Source organism: Vombatus ursinus, unplaced genomic scaffold (genome assembly GCF_900497805.2).
Source record: "Vombatus ursinus unplaced genomic scaffold, bare-nosed wombat genome assembly UNPS02014807.1, whole genome shotgun sequence".
NCBI lineage: Eukaryota > Metazoa > Chordata > Mammalia > Diprotodontia > Vombatidae > Vombatus > Vombatus ursinus.
In genome coordinates, this window is record NW_020954585.1 from 52,167,447 (window position 1) to 52,188,617 (window position 21,171).

The 21,171-nt window shown below is 42.8% G+C and overlaps 1 protein-coding gene across 3 annotated transcripts in view; it reads right to left on the minus strand.

Moving 5' to 3' along the window:
• Positions 1 to 1,660: 1,660 nt before the first annotated feature.
• ELFN1 (extracellular leucine rich repeat and fibronectin type III domain containing 1) overlaps positions 1,661 to 21,171 on the minus strand; it is a 192,074-nt gene continuing 172,563 nt past the window's right edge. For all 3 annotated transcript variants that reach the window (XM_027874281.1, XM_027874279.1, XM_027874280.1), the window contains one exon: positions 1,661 to 4,799. In XM_027874281.1, the coding sequence (XP_027730082.1) occupies positions 1,953 to 4,352 (2,400 nt within the window). In that variant the 5' untranslated portion in view covers positions 4,353 to 4,799 and the 3' untranslated portion in view covers positions 1,661 to 1,952. The remainder of the gene's footprint in view (positions 4,800 to 21,171) is intronic.

Here is a 21,171-nt window from a genome sequence, read left to right on the forward strand (position 1 = left end):
TATATAATATATATTATATATTTATATAATATATATTATATATTTATATAATATATTTATGTTATCTATAAAATAAGGTCAGACTGGATGATGTCTAAGGTTTCTTGCAGTCCTAAGTGAACTTTAAAGTGTTATTGGAATATGTCAGTCAAATGGAGTGAGGGGAGCAGTAAGCTGCCACCCAGCTCTCCCCTACCATCAGAGCTATTATCAGCCTGGTGTGTGTTACTGCCTTCTTGTGAAACCCTCTGATCATTTTTAGGGCCCCATTAGAACAAAATTTTCTGCTGGCCACTCCCCTGATCTGTGCCACCAGCATCTAAGTCAGGCAGGTTCTAGAGGGGAGGAAACATTGCAGCCTGGGAGGGATGCCTGGGCATTTTCAAGGGTGGAAGTCAGAGAAGACAGGGTTCTTAATTAACACTCCTTCCTTCTGGCTTTGGCCCAGCTTAGACTCTTTGGGTCCAGAGGTGAGGAACCTAGAGATGAGGGCCACAGTATTGGCCCCTCCTCCAATTGTGCATTCCCCCAACACACTCCCTTCTCTCTGGTTTTCCCACCCTCTCAAACACACCCGTTCCTTCTCACACCCATCCTCTCCCACCCACATTCACACTCATGCCTTTACTTACTTTCCATCTCACATCCTCTAGACCTCACACTCACTCACATTCTGAAGTATATTCTCTCAAAATCACATGGACATTCTTCTGCCTGATTTTTCCTGCTCTTACCCTACATCATACATTTCCTCACCCACACACAGATTCTCTCACATTCCCTAGGATGAAAAGGAAGAAAACTTTGGCTCCATTTCATTTCCCATCACCAACCTCACCCTCAAAGAAACGGACCCCCACCCTTCCCCCAACAAACAGGAAAAAAGACCTTTATCTAAAATCCATGATTAAAACCTGGTACAAACAGGTAAGTTTTGTGTGTGTGTGGTTTTTTTTTTTTTAGTAGATGTACTTTTTTTTTCTCTTTCTTGTTTTACAGCAAACATTGCAAATATAGAAATATTTTTTTTCTCTGTACAATAGAACGACTACAGATTACAATGTGGGGTAGGGTTAGGCCAAACAGGAGCTGGGGCTGGCTTCTAGCCACAAGCTCTTGGCCCTGGCCGTGCCCTCCTCCCTCCCCCAAAATACCAACAGATGCTACTTCTCAGCTGACCTCAGAGTCCCACTTGAAAGATTTCCCCACCCCCTCGATTCAAGGCTCTCCCCAAACATCTGCTGCTCCGCCAGGCTTCTCAGATTCCTTTCCTATTTGTTTTCCTCATTTTTGGTTGACTCTGGAGGAGGGAGGAGGAGGACGATGGAGACGGACTGGACACAGAGAATCCACAAAAAAACCACGGACTGAGAAATCATGCGATGCAACAGCAGACTGGCCAGATCATGAACCTCTCCCCCTCACACTCACTATTTTTATATCTTTTTTTAAAGTATTTTTTTTCTTCAAAAAAAAAAAAAAAGAAAAAGAAAAAAGAGAGAAAAAGAAAACTCCCCACCTACCCCCACCCCTGAGCCACAGTTTTCTGAAGTCCCTTGTGTGTTTGTGTATATGTTTGTGTGTGTGTGTGTTGTGTGTGTGCATGTTCAGATTCGGTGCGACACTCCCAAAGGTGAGATCATCTCTGGATATATTATGCTACCATTCATCATATTTCCTTTATTTTGTTGTTGATGTCAATTACCCCTCCCCTCCCTTCTCCTGCCACCTGCTGAGGATCAGGGCGATGGGGGAAATGGGGGGCATGATCCTTTTTTAAAATTGTGTGTATGTATGTGTATGTGTTTTGTTTTTAAAGACAGTCTCTGGGTTAAAAATAGCTGCTGTGGATTTCGGTTCCTTTTGGTCCAATGAGCATCACGAGTTTTAGAAGGCAGAGGGGAGGCTAGAGGAAGGGGAAAGGGAGGAGTGTGGAGAGGACAGAGGAGGACTCAGGACTTGTGCTGTGCAGACACACCCTTCCAGTAGTCTAAGATGTCATGGAGATCCTCGTCTTTGGCAAACTGGACCTTTTTGCGCAGGGCGTGGCCGGCTGCCATGTATTCCTCCTCATCTTTATGGCGCTTACGGTTCAGTTTGAAGCGCTCCCAGATGCTCTGAGAGGGCTTGCAGGTGTACTCAGGGCTGGAGGAGTAACTCAGGTTGTGATACTGGGGAGAGAGCTGGGAGTAGGCCAGGTCCCTGGGCCGGGGTCTGGTCAGAGGTTCCAGGATGGAAGGCTTGCGGCTGCCCAGGCTGTCATGGGGAGGGGCTTGCTCCCCCTGGTGAGAGCCCGGGTACGAGTGGCGGTGTTCGCCATACTGCCGGATCTTCTCAGCCTCAGCCCGGAGGATGGCAGCCGCCGGTGTCACAGTGAGGATGGTGTCAGCCGTGGGCGACGTCTTCTCGATGTACTTCGCCTCTGACTTGTGGGCAGAGGATCCCTCGGAGCGGAAGGAACGGGGACTTCGGACCGAGCCGCTGGACGATGTGCTGGCGCGTTTGGGGGGCCCCTCCATGCTGTGGTGCCGCTGCAGCGGGTGGCTGTAGCTGTCCTTATAGACGGGGGACAGGAAGCCATGCTTGCTGGGAATCTGTTCTGACAGGAGGACTAGCTGGGGCTCGGCTGCGGACACAGCTCCAGACTTGACCCCCTGGAAGGAGGTAGACTCAGACTTGAGGGCGTCAATGCAGTTGTTGATAATCTGGTTGACTTTGTCCACTTCCTTGGCGATCGTGGAGATCTCAGCCACGGAACTCTGGCTGTCCGGCGGCAGGGCTAGCTCACAGTCTCGCCTCTCTTGCTGCTCCCCTGTCCGAACTTCCATGTAGTTGCCCTTAGTGGTCTTGGGGGTCTCGCTGCTTTCTATGAGCTTGTACTGCTCCACTTCCCCTGCGGAGGGAAGGTAGGGAATGCGGGTCACAGTCTCGCCACCCAGCATGGGCCCCTGGGACAGCTGGGCGATGCCCGGCGTCTCCAGCTCGGGCCCATATTTGAGCTCAATGATGGTCTTCTTCATGCCCCCTGCTGTCTTCTTGTGCTTCTCCTCCTGCTGCCGCCGTTTCCGCAGGCAGTAGTAGACAGCTCCGAGAACAATCACCATCCCGAAGAGGCAGCCGAGAATGGTCATGATGTAGTGGGTTGCGGTGGAGGAATTGGGTACGGGCCCTGGCGACGGCGGGGGCTTCGTAGGACAGATGGTGAGGCAGGTGTGGTTGTAACGCAGGGGGTGGCCCAGGGAGACCACGCAGTAGGTGTAGTTGGTGTGGGTGATGAGGTTGGACAGCTCAATCTCCTCACGCTCTTTGTGCAAGTTGGTGATATCAGAGGAGAACCCATTTTCAAACTGAGCCAGGACGTACATCTTCCTGAAGGGGGAGGGCAGCTGGACACCGAGCGTGGCAGAGTTGTGGGTCAGGTGCTTCACCCAGATGTTGGGCCGCATCTCTGACTTGGTGGCCGGAGTGTGGAAGGCCACGAGGGGGGTGGTGCCGTCTCCCGAGAAGCACTCGTCCTCGGCGCAGGGGCCCTCTGGCGGAGGGGTGGTGGGGGGGTAGCGGGCGGGGATGAAGCGGGATCCCACAGTGTATGACCCATCAGTGCAAAGGCTGGACAGCATGCTCAGGGCGTTTCGGTAGCTGGTCCGGCCTTGCCCGAGCAGGAAGTAGCCAGAGTAGTCCGGTGGTGACTCGCACTGCATACGGTCGTAGGTGCGTGTCATGTTGGTAAAGTCTGCCAGCCATTTGAGGAACCCCAAGAGCTCACATGAGCAATAGAAGGGGTTGCTGTAAAGCTCACAGATGGAGAGCTTGGCCAGTCCCACGAAGGTCCCACTGTCTAGCCTCTGGATGCGGTTCATGGACAGGTCGATGTTCATGATGTTAGGGCACTCCCAGAAGGCAGTGGGGGTGACCGTCTCGATGAGGTTGGCCTGGAGGTAGAGGTACTCCAACTTGCTCAAGCCTCGGAGAATCCCCTCTGTGAGGTTCCTCAGGCGGTTGTAGCCCAGCTGTAGCACCTGCAGGTTGAACTGACCCGAGAAGGCCCCATCCTCAATGTAGGTGATTTCATTCTTGGTCAGGTTGAGGTACGTCAGGTTCCCAAAGCGACTGAGGGAGGCATATTGTACACTCTTAATCTTGTTCTCATTGAGCCTCAGGTCCACTATGGTGTTGTTGATCTGCTGGGGGATGGATTCATAAGGGGGCTGGTTCTGGCTACAGATGGCCAACCACACGAAACCCTTGTCGCCTTCAATAAGCCAGCAGTCGGCCCGCACCAGCCCACCAGCGTACAGTAGGGACGCGGCTGCCACACACACGCACAGCACCCCCCACCTGCAACCTGCCATCTGGAAGCACCACCGAGAGGTGGATTCCTGGTGAGGTTGCTAAAAAGGGGTGAGGAGGTGGGGGAGTGGGGTGCCAGCAACTGGGGGAAGTTCTGAATTTAAATGGTCACCTCTTGCATGGTCCCAAGGGTGACGTGGCGCATTAAGGGGTAAGAGGAGGGTGGCTCTCTGTCCAGCCTGTGGGGACAGGGGGCTGGGCAGAAGTCAGGGGAGGGGGGAGAGGTGGGAAGCTCAGTGATGTCCTGTCCCGTCAGGCATGGTCTCAGACTAGGCTGAGGGCTGCAGTGTTCGGTGGGGAGAACCCTCCCTGGGGAAGTCTCCAGTTACTCTCTACCACTTCTGGTCTTCCTGCCGATGCCCGTGTCCAGCTCAGCTTGGACTTCTTCCTCCATCTGCCTAGCTTTCTGGCTCTCCCACCTCAGTTCTTCTTTGTGTCAGTTGCTTCTCCTGAAATAAAGAGAATAGGCAGAATTATATGTCTGTTAACCAGACACCTGACCAATGAGTATTTTTTGAATGTCTACTGAGAACCCAGTCCTGTGTTAAGGGCTGGTAGGCAGATAAACAATGGACTCATTCCCTACCCTCAAAGGGATCAGAGGATCATAGAATTAGAACTGGAAGAGACCTTATAGGTCATCAGATTTACGGAAGAGGAAACTGAGGCAGAGAAAGGTTAAGTAACTTGCCCAGAGTCACATAGCTAGTAAATATGTGAGGCAGAATTTGACTCTATGTCGCCCCCTATTACAGTTTCAATGCCTTACACACTGGGGAGAAAAGACATACATTTATAGACATTAAATACATTAATTAATTAAATATATATATTAAAAGACATACTATTTATAGAAAACACTTAATAATGCAAGTTATTTTATAATAAATGTTAAATGAATAGTACAGATAGGAAGTGTACAAGTTCAGAGGAATCATTTTGAGGTGAGACAGTCAAGGAAGGGGACTTGAAAGAGGCAAAAGGTGTGGAGAGATATAGAGGTGAGTACTATGGTGAGCGAACGAGTACCAGCCTTTAGTCCTTGGTGTCTCCAAGTTGGAGCACAACAAAAGCTCAAGAAAAACAAAACAAAACAAAAGGAAGGGTGTGGAAGGGATGTTCCAATATGCAGGATGCTGAGATCTGGCCCCACAGATGACCACCAAGCGTCTGGAGTGGGATGTTTCGAGCTCTGTCACTAACTCTAGAGCCTGTGTGACCTTGGAGGTAAGTCTCTGGGCTTCAATTTCTTCATCTATACGATGAAGGTATTGGGCTAGATGGCTTTTGAGAATCCTTCACACTCTAAATCCATGACCTGGTCTGCCATGGCCATGATACTGAGTGAGGGAGATATGCTTTGTGGTAGGAGTGATTGTTGAGGTCTCTGATCTGTCCTTCAAGGCCATCCAATTCAATCCAATACAGTAAGCATTTATTAAATGCCCACTATATACAGACTACCAGAAAGACAAAGGTAAGATGTAAACCAGTCCCTGTCCTCAAGGAATTTATATTCCATAGGGAGCCACATCCCCAAAGCATGCTTCCCCCAAACCAAAACCTCCTTCTCTTCAGCAGGGAATGCTTGTCCCAGTGGCCTTTATCCTTCTACCACAATCCTAGTATATGGTATATAGTCAAAAACAGGGACTTCATTTCAGCCCCTATAAGATGAACAGGGGGCAGGCTGGTAGACTTACAAATTTTTCAACAGATTTGTAGAACTATAGCAATATGCTTTTATGAGAAGATGTGGGCCTTGTTTGGCGAGTGCCTTATAATCCAAATGACTAAGCACCTGGGAAACCACCTTCAGCAGGCCCATCACCACAAGCAATATCCCCAATAGTTGCTTTATATTATAAAATCACTACCTTCCTCTTTGACCACCTCAAGGTCACCATCATCATTGCTAGGAATACCCTTCATTGTACTTAGCAAATCATCACCTTTACTAAAACCATTCCTGATATCAACACTTTCACTATCCCTGACATCATGGCGGTCTTTATCATTGTTATTCCCACTGCCTTCAACCACTGCCTGAAACAAGCTGTTTCAAAATGACCAGGGACAATAAAGACTTTTGTGGCTAGATGAGAGTTTCAATAGAAAAGATCAGAGCAGGAGCTCCATTTGAGTTCTCAGTAGGACACGGAATGTCAGCCAAATAAGTAAGCAAGTTAAACACTAGTCTGTATGAAGCAATAACAACAACAACAACAACAAAAATAATAACAATAGTAAGAGTCAACATTTTATGGCACTTTAAATTTGGAAATCACTTTACATATACTATCTTATTTGATTCTTATAATGACCCTGTGAATTAGGTGTTATTATTATCCTCATTTGCAGAGGGGGAAATGAAGGTAGTTCAAGTTAAGTGATTTTCCCAGGGTCACAGTATCTGAGCCCAGGACATGAACTCACATCTTCTTGACTGTATGAAGGAGGTGAAAGCCCTGCTGAACTCTGGCCAGGTCAGATGAAATCTGGAATACCGTCTTCAGTCTTAGACACTGTGTCTCAGAGAGGTTATTGATAAACTAGAATGCAACCACAAGAAGACAATTGGGATGGTAAGAGGACTGGAGACTGGGTCATTTGAGGGTTGATGGACCTGTCTGAAGGTGGTTCCCAAGTGCTTAGTCATTTGGATAATAAAGCACTCACCAAACAAGCCATCTGAGCTGCTTGAAGGGAACCAGCAATAAGACCTGTGGACTCAGATATCTGTGTACAAAGTATGATTAACAAGCAAGAGAAACTATAGATTCTAAAGGAAGGAGAGAAGTTGGAGTGAGGCAGCATCTTGGGGGTTTAAAAGCATGAAATCCAGGCTTGGACTATGACTCTGGTAGGGTAGACCTTGAATAAAAGAAACAGGATGGGTAAATGGGGAAGGAATGGGGGTAGAGTAAAACATTGTATATTAAAAAGATAAACTCAAGGAAATGCAGGACTAGGAAGAGAGGGTAACCATGGCAGAAAACATCTGGGTGAAGATCAACAGAGGAACAAACAGAAGTAATATTGTAATCAATTATATAATTATAATTATATATAATTATTGCATATTATGTATAATATATTACACACAATAAGTTACATATAATATATAATAATATATTATGTATAATATATAAATATGTATTATATATAATTTATATATAATATAATTATATATAAATATAATAAAGGGGGGAATCCATCTAAACCTCAGTTTCTTCATCTGTAAAATGGTTATGATCCTAATTATAATCATTACAGACAGGGTTGTGATGAAGATCAAATAGTGTAATGTATATAAAGTGCTTTCTGAATTTTAAAATTTCTATATAAATGTCTTATCATTCATAACAAAACTAGGATTAGAGCTTTAATATCTGTCTCCCAGACTCTAGGTGAATTTACTAGTTCCTTGTATGCATCCAGAGTCAAAAGGGATATGTCATGTGATTTCTACCCTGCAGAAAATAATTGTGAGATGAATGCTACTTAGAAAGGAGGATGAGATCTTACCATATACCATATACCCCAATGAGTTCCAAGTGAATAAATGATTGAAGTAAAAAAGGCCATGTAATTTTTAAAAATTGGAAGAAAAGGGAAGGAAATACCTCTCACTACTATGCCTAAGGGGAGAACTCTTAAACAGAGGAGATTGCAGATCAGAAGACAGACTGTTAAAATTATATGAAACGGGAAAAATGTTTTTCTTAACATTTTTATTTGAAGTTTTGAGTTCCAAATTCTATCTCTCCCTCCTTCCCCTCTCCCTGAGAAGGTAAGCAATCGGATATAGGTTATACATGTGCAATTGTGTAAAACATTTCCATATTAGTAATTTTGTACTAGAAGACTTGAATAAAAGAAAAAAATAAGAGAAAGAAAGCAAAAAAATAGCATGCTTCAGTTTGTATTCAATCAATATCAGTTCTTTCTCTGGAGGTGGGAAATAGGAACATTTTTGCATGAACAAAGTCAATGTAGCTAGCAGAAAAAAGGGAGGATGTTGATTGGAAAAAAAATCTTTGCATCAGATCTCTTTGATAAGGATCTGGTATCCAAGATCCATAAGGAATTCACATAAATATATAAGACAGAGTCAAATATACAAGATCAATGAATGAGTGGTCAATTTTCAAAAGAATTACAAACTATTAACAATCATATAAAAATGTCTCCAAATCACTAATAATAAAAAGAAATGCAAATTAAAACAACTCTGAGGTTTCACTTTATGCCTACAAAACTGACAAAGATGATAAAACCAGAAATAATTAATGTAGAGAGGCTGTGCAAAAATGGGTGTTCTGAAATACTGGTGGAGCTGTGAATTGATCCAAGCATTATTGAAAAGAACTTGTAATTATGTGAAAAAAGGGATTAAGATGTCCATACCCTTAGGACACCCTTCTCCTATCAGGTGTATTTTCCAAAGAATTAATGAATTAAAAAGCATTTTTAACCACTTACTATGTGTAGCAGGTTAGAGACATCAAAGTCCCACGTATGCCAAAATATTTATAGCAGCATTTTTTGTGGTAGCAAATAACTGGAAACAAAGTATATGTATAGCTCATCATCTGCGGGATGCATCACTGTGGTGCATGAATATCATTGCACCATAAGAAACAATGAAAGTGAGTTCAGAGAAACATGGTAAGACTTAAATGAACTGATACAGAGTGAAGTAAGTGGAAAAGGGAGGGGAATAAGCATTGCACCTACTATAAGCCAGGTTTTGTTCTAAGTCAATAACAGGAAAGAACTTACAAAATGACTACAACAATATACATGAAGAAACAAAAAAATGAAATTTAGTGCTGTGTAATTATGAACAAGCTTGGCCCCTGAGAGGAAACAAGTAAATTGGCTTCCTCAGTTTTGTTGAAGAGGTTGGGTGCTATGGGAATAGAATGTCAGACAGAATGATACATTAGTTCATTTTGTTGAACTTGTTAAAAAATGAACAATAACAACACTATGGGGGCAACTTTTTGGGTAGAGGAGGAGGGTTATATACAGAAATGGATGTGATGTAAAAGCATAAGGCATCAATAAGACTTAAAAATAGAAACATGAGGTTCATGAATCCGTGTGATGGGTTCCATATATTCTTTAGTTTTACCAGAGTCTGAAACAGGCTTCAAGGTCATGCAACCCATCCTTCTGTTCTCAGGAATGAATTGCATTAAGCCATCTCCTTAGAGATGGATACAGGTGTACCCTGCCTAATATTATTAATTGGATCTGTAAAAATGGAAAATTTGACAAAATAACATTATAGGGGAAAGTAAGATCTGTGGGAACAAAGCAATAAATATTGTAAAAGTTAAGGTCACAATGAAGATACTGTAAAAATAAAATATATCCATTTTTAAAAAGCAAAAACAAAGTGAGATTTGGCTAACATTATATGATGACATTGATCAGGTAGTTATTAGTAGTTTATTCCTGGAAATATGATGTAAATGTGAGCCTTGTTACTATATGAATCTCCCTCAGTGCCTATCACATAGTAGGTGTTCAATAAATATCTAATGATGGACAGTGGGCAGGAACATGTTAGGAACATGTTATATGGTGATGCATGTGGCCTGTGTTTAAGGATTTCAAGAGAAAGAGACCCCAGGCCCCTTGACATCTGTTTGACATTTTTAATCAATGATGTGGATGAATATTCAAATATTCAAATGGTACCTTTAAATTTGAAAGTTCCCTTTGGTGACACAGATTATGACCCATTCCTGCCTACCTATCTTGAATGATTCTTGTCCCTGTCTCCCCATAAGTTTGCAACCTTCATGTCATCCTTAACTCCTCACTGTCCCTCAGCCCCTATATTCAAGCTGTTGCCAAGGCCTGTTGATTTCACCTTTGCAACATCATCCCTTCTCTCCTCTGACACTGCCATCACTCTAGTGCATGCCCTCATCACCCCATATCTTGATTATTGTGATAACCTGCCTCAAGTCTATCCTCACTCCAATCCATCGTCCATTCAGCCACCAAAGTGATTTTCCTAAAGCATGAGTCTCACCAGGTCACCCCCCCCCAATTCAATAAACTAATGACTTCCTATTGCTTCTAGGATCAAATACAAAATCCTTTGTTTGGCATTCAAAGCCCTCCATAACCTATCCCCACATCCCACGTTACTTTTCCAATCTTCTCAGACCTTACTCCCCAACATGTACTTTGGTCCAGTGACACAGGCCTCCTGACTGTTCAGTGAACAAGACGCTCCATCTCTGGGCTCATCTCCCATACCTGGAATGTTCTCCCTCCTCATCTCCCCCTACAGGCTTCCTTAACTTCCTTCAAGTCCCATCTAAAATCTCATCTTCAGGAGCAGCTAGGTGGCACAGTGGATAGAGCACTGGCCCTGGAGTCAGGAGGACATGAGTTCAAATCCAGCCTCAGACACATATGTGACCCTGTGCAAGTCACTTAATCTCATTGCCTAGCCAAAAAAGAAAAATGACAACAACAACAAAAAGAACTCATCTTCTACTAGAAGCCTTTCCCAATCCTTGTCTATTCTACTGCCTTACCTCTCATTTATTTCCTATTTATTTTGTTATAGTTTGTTTGCACACATTTGTTTGCTTCTTGTCTTCCCAATTAAATTGTGAACTCCTTGAGGGCAGGGATTATCTTTTGCCTTTTTCTTTATTTTTTATCCTCAAGCACAGTGCCTGGCACATAATAAATGCACTTAATAAATATTTGCTGACCAAGGGCAATCAGGAAGCCCTGAATTCTCCCCAGGAAATACACTTGGTGTATTGGAGGCATTTTTCACTTTCTCCTGACATTGAGAAGATACTAACTCTCTAGCTACCCACCTCTCATCCCTTGCTTTTGTACTGTGACCAGGCCATCTTCTCTACCTAACATCCATTTCCTGATGGTATCTTTTGCTCATGTTCCTCTTTGTAATTCCTCATTGATTAGCTGTTGCAGCCTATTTGCACCCACCATGCCACTCTCCATTGCCCTCGTGTAATATTCATTTTCAGTTTCTGTGGAAAGTGTAATGTTTCATGCCTCACAACTGTACAGTAACACTAATAAAATGTTGGTATTAAAAATTGTTCCTTTGCCTCCACAGGAGACTTGGGGTCATTAAAGGAACTTTGTAGTTTCCAGAAGGCAATCTATCTCAATATCCTCCTTTTGTTTAACTCTGGGCCCAACTCAGTCATCTGTACTATTTGCCCCATATGTAAATATCTATGGACAAGTTCTAAAGATTTTTCACATAAATGTATGTTTATATTCTGGACAACAGTTATTCTTCGATCACTTGGTCTTTTCCTGTGTCAAGTCAACTCTTTTGAGTGACCAGACATCTCTTCTAAGAGGGCTCTGCAATTTTGTGGCCTTGATGCAATCAGAACAATGTCATCCTTAAACACAATCATCTGGAGGATATCATCATCCACAGTGAATCCCTTTTCAGCTTGGACTCTGCAGCAGATCTCCTCCATCAGTGGTGAACACTTTTGGTGAATACACATCTCCCAGTTTTATGTCTCACCCGATGCTCACGATCATAGGGTTGCTGAATATGGTTATTTCTATTATTATATCTTTCAAGGAATCTTGAATGATTTTGATGTACAGATGGGAGACATTTTGCTGAAAAAAGAGCCTGTAAGGCAGTATTTTGATTTACTGAATCAAATGATTTTTTGGTTGTACACAAATAACAAACACCAAGGGATCTTATATTCCTTACATCTTTCAGTCAATCCATTATCGAATGTCATTTCTACTAATACTCCCAAATCAAGGATGCCCTAAACTCACCCATTGATAACACTCAAATATTTTATAGAGATGGAACAATAGGCATATAAGTCCATAACCTTCCCTAGCTTTCCTTTTTTGATATTAAGAAAGCATAAGATTGTTTTCCATATCTTTGGTAACTTTTCCTCTTTCAGATATCTTATATATCTTATCTTCCAATGTGCTCACAATTGCATTGCCTCCAGCATGCATCTCCTGTACGTACATAGGGTTTATTTTCCCATTTTTGTACTCTTCAGTGTCATTTTTATCTCTACTTTAAGCACTAGTTGGTAGGATCTCAGTGTGATAGTTTCATTATGGAGAAAAGGTTGCTATCATGTTTACAGATCTTTTCCATTTTCTGCTATTTGTTGGCCTCTTTCAATCTTCATCCTTAAATGCCCTTGTAATGACTGCTTAGTTGGATGTCTTGCCAAGTTTTCTTCAAATTCATTTTACTCTCCACTGCTTTTCTCTGCTTTAGGAGACGATAATTCTCAAAATCATCTATCCTTTGTAAGATTTTACAAATGAATTTTTATTGTAGTTTGGTGTTGCCTTTGGCAACAATCTCTCTCCATTTGTCAAGTAAGTCAAATGTTAGCTAACTAAAGTCCTTTTTAAAAATCTCCTTATTGTGGGAAATCATTTACATTAGTTAAACTCTGCATAAAATTATTATAATTGGTGTCAATGTCATTTCTGTTTCCCATTTCCCATTTTTGATGGCCAATTACTTACTTAAATAGTTCAAGACTGAGTTGTTTCAGTTTTAGTTTAGTTTAGTACAGTATCTTTTTCTTGTTATTCTTCTTGCTTTTTACTAATTCTGACCTTAGCTGTAACAAGTTGATGATCTGATGGTACACAGATAGCTGATCCAGGGATAATTCTTACATCAATAACAACACATTTTTCCTGTCTGTTAAAATACAATTTACTTAGTTTCACATACTATTATTTGGTTCTTACCATGCCTCCCAATTCCTTTTACAAAGTGTTCCTAAAATAAAGATTCTGTTTACAGAATCTGTAAACCTTTAGTCACTCTTTCAGATCTGCATATTACATAAAGATGGCAGGAAGAACTGGAATTTTGGATGACAACGGGTAGGATCCGAAAAGATCTCTATGGGCTGGAATGATGGGTTTAGTCTAATAAGGTGAAATTGAGTAGAGATAAATGCAAAGTGTTAAAGCTGGGGTCAAAAAATCAATTTCACAAGAAGAAGATGACAGAGGCATGTCCAGAAAGCAGTTTTTCCACAAAAGATCTTAGAGTTTTTAGTGGACTTGCAAGCTCAATATTATCCAATGATGTGGTATGATAATTTAAAAAGCTAATGTCATCCTAGACTGAAATAAAAGAAGCACAGTGTTCGGAACATTATCATTAAGAGAAGCATGGTGTCTGGAACTCATTATCTTTCTGCCTACTCTTCCTGATTTCCCTATTTCTGTCTAGGGCACCATCATTTTTCCAGTGACCTAAGTTCACAACCTCAGTGTCATGTTCAATATTTCATTCTTACTCACCCATCTATATACAAATAGATGATGCCAAGTCCTGTTGATTCCACCTCCTCAGTTTCTCTCATCTTTGTCCCCTTCTCCATAGTCACATCCCAACCACCTTCTTTCAGGCCTTCCCCCACTCTTGCCTGCACTACTACATTAGCCTCCTACTTAGTCTCCCCGTATCCAGCCTGTTTCCCTCTCCAATCCGTCCTCCACACAGCTGACACACTCATAGTTCCAATCTACAGGTCTGACCAGGTCATTCCCCTGTTAGAGAAGCTCCAAGTAGCTTCCCATTGACTCTAAGATAAAATACAAACTCCTCCACTTGTCGTTTAAGGACTTTTGCAGTCTGGCTCCAGCCTGCCTTTCCTGATTACACATTACTCCCCCTCATTTCCACTATATTCCAGTTGAACTGGCTCATTTGCAACTCCTGGTTTTACAAAATTACATAGTCTATCTCTAGACCTTTGTGCAGGCTGTACCCCTACTTGGAATGGGATGCCCAGGTCCCTCCGAAGATCAGTTCAAGTACCACCTCCTTCACAATACCTTTCCTGAATTGCTTTATGTGTATTTTGTAAATAGTCTGCATTTATTTACCTGTGAATATGTTGAATTCCCCCCAGTAGAATGGAAAGTCCTTAAAGGCAGGGGATATCTCATCTTTATGTGAATGTCTAGTGCCTACTACAGTACCTGACACATAGTAGGCAGTTAAGAAATACTTATTGGTTGATTATGGTTGATTGAAAATGAGAAGTAAGAATATTATACTCTGCCATAGTCAGAACACAAGTGGAATACAGTGTTTAATTCTGGTCACATTTTAGAAGGCCATTGCTAGGATGTAGGTCATTTGAACATATTATGCTATGTAAATGTGCTGTAAGAATGTATAAGAATAAGTACTGTCACGTGGTAAGAGACGATTTCAGAGAAACCTGGGAAGACTTGCATGATTTGATGCAGATAAAGTGAGCGAAACCAGGAGAACACTGTATGCCATAACAATATTATAAAGACAAACAGCTTTGAAAGCTATAGGCATTCTGATCAAAGCCCTGACCAAGCATGATTTCAGAAGACTGATGCTGGAGAAGGCTACCTGCTTCCTGACAGAGAGAGGATGGATTTAAGATGTAGAATGAGACACATTTTTGCATATGGATAATGTCAGAATTTTGGGGGGGTTGGCCATGAGTATTTGTTACAAGTATTTTGTTTTTCTTTTTCAGTGAGGGAGAGATAGGAGGGAGAAAAAAGAAATGCTTGTTAATTGAAAAAAATTTTTTTTAAATGAAGAGTATTCAGATGAAGGTGCTCCAGATGATGAAAGGATAGGACATATCCCCTATGTAAGATGTAGGTCTAAGGACATTATTTTCCACAGTGCTTGTGGAAAACACAGCACCTCCCACAGTGTGTGAGCCTGCAAGGCAGTGACATCACAAGGCAAAGACTGTAGGAAGAAGCAAGTTTAAAAAGCAGTGTTGTGAGAGCTAAGGGGATGAGTGAATGGAAGTGGTAAGATGTGGAGCTATAGTCCAGGTGTAGAGTCAGAGAAAACAAAATGTGGGATGGCCCTCATTGTGTCCTGGACCCTGATATCCCATCTCGGCCGGAACAATGACAACGTCACTGAGGCAAGCACTTTAAACTGCTTTAAGGATGTTGAAGGAAAGCTATTATTATTAGACCAGACCCATGATTTCATCAGCATAGGAAACTCCCCCTCCAATCCCCCCTCCCCAATTCCAATATGGACCTGCTCTGCAGCTTACAGTCACAGAGACCTCCCTAGATCAGTACTGTCAAACTCAAATAGAAATAAGGGCCACTAAACCACACATATGAATCACTGCAGGCCACACATTGACTTAGAAAATCCATATGTTTATATGCTTCTTTTTTATTAATTTATTTTGTTAAATATTTCCCCAATTATATTTTAAACTGGTTTAGGCTGCACTTGAAGTGTTGTGGGCCTCATGTAGCCTGTGGGCTATGTGTCTGACAACTGTGGCCTAGAGCACTGAAAGGTTAAATTATTTGCCCAGGGTCACATGACCAGAATAATAATAATAATTATTATAATAGCTAACATTTATATAGTGTTTACTATGTACCAGGCACTGTGCTAAGTGCTTTACAATTATCACCTCATTTGATCCTCACTATAACCCTGGGAGGTGGGTGCTATTATTATCCCCATTTTACAGATAAGAAAACTGAAGGAAACAGGTGAAATGACTTGCTCAGGGCCACAAAGGTAGAATGTGTATGAGGTGTGAATTGTAACGACATTTTCTTAGCTTTGAGGCTGGCTCTCTATCCACTCCAACATTCTGCCCTCATTGCTGCCATCATCATTGTCGTCGTCGTCATCATCATCCTCATCATCATCATCATCACCATCATCCCAACAACAATAAGAAGCAGTAGCAGCTAACTGGCCCAATGGATAGAGCACCAAACCTGGAGTCAGGAAGACCTGAGTTCAAATCCAGCCTCAGGTACTTACTAGCTGCGTGACCCTGGGCAAGTCATTGAACTTCTTTTTACTTCAATTTCCTCATCTGTTACATGGAGATAACCTCCCAGGGTTGTCAAGAGTATCAAATGAGATGATAATTGTAAAGTGTTTAACACAGTGCCTGGCACATAGTAACTACTATATAAATGTTGGTTATTACTATTAATAATGATAATAATGGAGTTGGGGGAAAAGGAGGAGGAGAAAGGAGAAGGGGAAAGAAGAGAGGAGGAAGAGGGATTGAAATGGTGATTTCATGAGCATAAGAAACTCCTGGAAGAGGAAACTTCCTCTGATAATGAAGATGGGCCCTTTCTCTACAACTCAGAGTTTTAGAGCATTGCCTAGGGCAGTGGTGTCAAACTCTAATAGAAAAAGAGGAGCTAACCTGGGCATGAGAATCCCTGCAGGCCACATATTGACTTTTATTTATTTTGTTAAGTATTTCCCAGTTACATTTTAATGTGGTTCTAGTTTTGCCTGTTTGATCACCTCTGGCCTACAGCAGGGTCACATAACTAGTATGCGTCTGTGGCAGGACTTGAACTCAGGTCTTCTTGGATCCAAAGCCACTTCTCCATATGCTCTACACCATGCAGTCTCTCCACTGATGATAACGATGAAAAAAATAACAACAATTATGTTTATTGGGCAAGGAAGAACAAAGAATGTGCCTGTTGTATAGAATTGAACAAGTCTGCTCTCTCCCTTTTTACATTTTTCTCCACTGCTACACATGCTGCATATGTTAGTTGATTTCTCTCCAGCAGGCAAAAGTAAAAAAAAAAAAAAAAAAAAGAGGAGAAGAAGAAGGTCTCTTATAAAGATCCAGGTTTAATTCCAGTTCATTAAAGCCAGCAATTTGTCAGATATTTGCTTTTGCAAAATATGAAGCAGATGTTTGTGTTAAGGGGACAGTGGAGGCCAGGGCCAAGGGGCTAATCCTCTTAGAGGGAAGGAGAAAGACCCTTCCTGAGTCCTGATTTGGATGGGGGGGGGGTGGGGGAGAGAGAATTAGGTCCTTGATGTGGCCTCCCTCAAGCCCCAAATGCCTTCTGGCAAAGACTCCCAGGGCAGGCAAATAGGACCAAATCCAACAGGAGGAAATGAGTGAGCCTCCCCTGAAACTGCTGGGAGTAGAATTGTGAATTGAGAACAGGCCCAGAGGAGTGAGAATCCCCTTAGAGAATCCATTTCTCCTACCTCTCTGGCTTCTCCCTATCTGCGTCTTTTCATTGCTGCCCCTACCCTTAAAGTGTGGCATGGTTCCCAAAGGGTCTACTTCCTGCCCTTCCTTTTCCCTCTTTAAATGTCCTCTTATGGTGATCTCATCCACTCCCATGGCTTCAATTATCACCTCTATGCAGATGACTCCCAAATCTATAGATCGAGCGCAATCTCTCTGCTGAGCTCTTGTCTTGAATTGATGGCTGCCTGCTGGACAGCTCCACCTGGATGTTCTACTCACACCACAAATTCAACATGTCCTAAACTGAACTCATCAATTTATCCCTCCCCTATTTGTACTGATGGCATCATCATCCCTGAGTCACATAGCTTATAACCTTGGAGTCAATTTCTACTCTTCTCTCACCCCTCACATCCAGTTACCAAGCCCTGTTGAGTTTACCACCAGCAGATTTTTCATATCTGTTCTCTTCTCTCTTTTCCTACTAGTGTAGTTCTAATTCAGACCCTTATCATCGTTCACCTGCATAGTCATCATAAGCTGCTCATTGGTCTTCTTGGTAAAGATATTGGAGTGGTTTGCCATTTCCTTCTCTAGCTCATTTTACAGATGAAGAAACTGAGGCAGACAGGGTGATGTGACGTGCCCAGGGTCGCACTGCCATTAAATATCTGAGGCCAGTTTTGAACTCAGGAAGATGAGTCTTCCTGTCTCCAGGGCCAGCATTCTGTTCACTGTGCCATCTAGCTATAAGATTACAAAGCAATTTATAAAACTTATCTCATTTTATCCTTACAACAAGCCTAGTAGATAGGTGTTATTATTATCCCCATTTTATAGACGAAGAAACTAAGACAGAGAGAGGTTAAAGAGATGTGCCCAAGGTTTACATAGCTAGTGTCTGGAGCTGGGTTTGAATGCGGGTCTTTCTGACTGCAGGCCTGCACGACCTAGCTGCCTCTATTCTTATTGAGACTGAAGTTAGATTCAGTGATCTCAGAGTTCTCTGTCAGCTCTGAGATATGTCCTTGCTCTTGTCTTCTTTGCAGCCCTCCCACAGCCTTCACAACTCTGTGCATGGTACATAGCAGGGATTCTTATAAAGGCTCATTGGAAGAAGAATGAGTGTGGTATAATGGAGACAGTACTGGTTGGGGAGTCAGGAAGACCTGTCATTGATTGCTGTCTGAGCTTGTTGCTTCCACCTCTGGTCCTGGATGTTATCTTTCAGAATGGGGGATAAGGGTGGGAAGTGGGGGCTTGGACCAGCTGATCTCTAAGGTCCCTCCCAGCTCTGCCATCTCATGAGCCTGTGGATGGTAGGTACCACATCCGCACAGGTGGGATTTTACTGAGAGAGAACTGACATTGGTTCTTGCTTGGGAGAATTCTTTGCAACCACATGGATGGCATTTTTCTAGAAGCAGAGATTGACAGGGCCAGAAGGGAGCTTGGAGATCATGTAGGCCAGGCCCCCCATTTTACAGATGAGGAAACAAAGGCCTACAAAGGTCAGGAAAGTTCCTCAAAGTCATAGCTAATAAATATTCGAGGTAAGATTTGAACACATGTGCCTTACTCTAAGACTAACATTCCATTCACGGTCCTTGTTAGCTCGCTGCTTTAGATGAGGACCAACAAGGTTAAGTGCTCTGCGCAAGGTCAGAGGTAGGATTTGAACTCATTGTCTCAGACTCCAGAACTAGTGCTCTTTCTACTAGATGCTAATAACAGATGACACATTGCCACGTCTCCTCCCTCCTTCCTCCTTAAATCACAATGTCTTCTCTTTCTTTTGCTTACCAGCTCATCTTTCTGTATGCTCCCACTCAGGGTGTTTCCTCTCTTTTTCCTCCCTCTCTCCAATTTCTATCTGTACTCACCTCCTCTCCCATGTCCTGTCCCCCCCTTCCCTTTTTTTTCCCCCTGAGGCATCTTAGCAAGTGGAGGGATAACAAGGTGGGACCAGTTACAATCCCTTACTTGGTGAGATAAGCTTAATCAGGCAGAGGAAGAGGTTGGGGGAGGGGGAAAGGAATGAGCTAAGAGGCAACCACTGTGAAAATCCAGCTGGGCTATTTGTTTTCTGTAAATAATCTGAAAAGACAGCACCAAAATGGTCAGTAAATGCTTAGTAATGCTGAAGTCTTCCCTATGGCTTGGCAACTCATCTCTCTTAACGGAGGCAGTCTCTTAACAGAGACAGACACATCCAGCCCTATTTGACAGATAAGGAGACTGAGACTCACAGAGGCTAAGCCTCAGTCAAGGTCCCTATTTTGGTTAGTGGTTTGAGATCTTCTAGTCCAGTCCCATAATTTTCCAGATGAGGAAACCAAGGTACAAGCCTCATTCCTCAGCGACAGTTTCTTCTTCCCATATCTTGCCACTAGGTGGTGTAGTGCTGGACATGGAGTTAAGAATTTTGCCTCAGACAATTTAGCTGTGCAATCCCGAGCAAATCATTTAACCTCTTTCAGCCTCAGTTTCCTCAACTGTAAAATGGAGGTAATAATCACATCTACCTCTCCCAGAGCTATTGTGAGGATCAAAGGAGATACTACATCAAACCCTTTGTACACCTTAAAGTGCTACATAAATGCAAGCTATTATAAGCCTATTAGTCTGCGTTGCCTAAGGGATGGACAAACTGGCATCCTAGGAGCATCATCTGGGAGTTGCCACACCCCACCCAGGAGGATCCCTCCCCAGGACTCAGTCCCAGGCCCCAGTGGGTCCCCCTCCCCCCAGTGGAAGCTCCCCAGGAGTCTAAAAAAGATACACCAGGCATTAGGGCTCAGGCAATGGGATGTTAACACTAATGCTGATCACTAATTAGTTAGAGGTAAGGTCAGCTCTGATGATTGGGAAGGGTGCGTGTGTGGGGTGGGGGAGTGGATTCTGGATTGGCAAAGGAAGCAAAGTCAAGGCTAAGAACCACCCCCAGAAGAAGTAGACATGGTTATTAATAATATTCCCCAGCAGTGCTATCTTCCCCGAGCCCTTCCCTTCTATCTGAACATGTTTTTTTTGTTGCTTCAATTTCCTTTATCTGGTCTATATGTAAATAAGCCTGTGAAGAATCTCTAGGCTGCTGGGAGAATTCCTCTGAGGCCCTTTCCCCTTCCTCCACCTCTCCCTTCAGGCTCAGAAATATGGCGATTCAATATTGATCTCTCAAGCCAAAGCCTGCTGAAAAACCAAAATCCACTGTAAATAATAATAATAATCCCAGTGTAAATAATATCAATGCTAATAACCACTCACATTTCTAAAGCAATTTAAGGTTTACCAAGGGCTTCCCTTAAAGCAACTCAGGGGAGGACCAGAACGTAACTATGATTAATGTTGTCTTGAGGATGAGGAAACTGAGGCTTAGAAAATTGTTGGCTTAAGTTTCATAGCTAGTTATCTGATAGAGTGGGAACTCCCTTCACTGAAAGAAGATTGCAGTTCTAAACTTCCTCAAAATAACTTGCCTGAAGTCCATGGAGGTGTATTGACTCAGTGGTTCCTGGAAGGTTGGAGGTGGTTTCCAAATCCAACTCTTCTTGATAAACAAATCCAGCATTCTAGCCATTATACCATGCTCTCTCCTAATGCAACTAGGAAGTGTCAGTCAGAATCAGGATTAGAATTCAGGACTTCTTAGGTTCAAGACAAGAACTCTTTCCACACTGCCAAGTAGATAAATTAGGTGAATGGTCTCTTAATCACATGCACTTACATACTCTTCAGACTTTCTCCTGGTAGATTCTGGGTT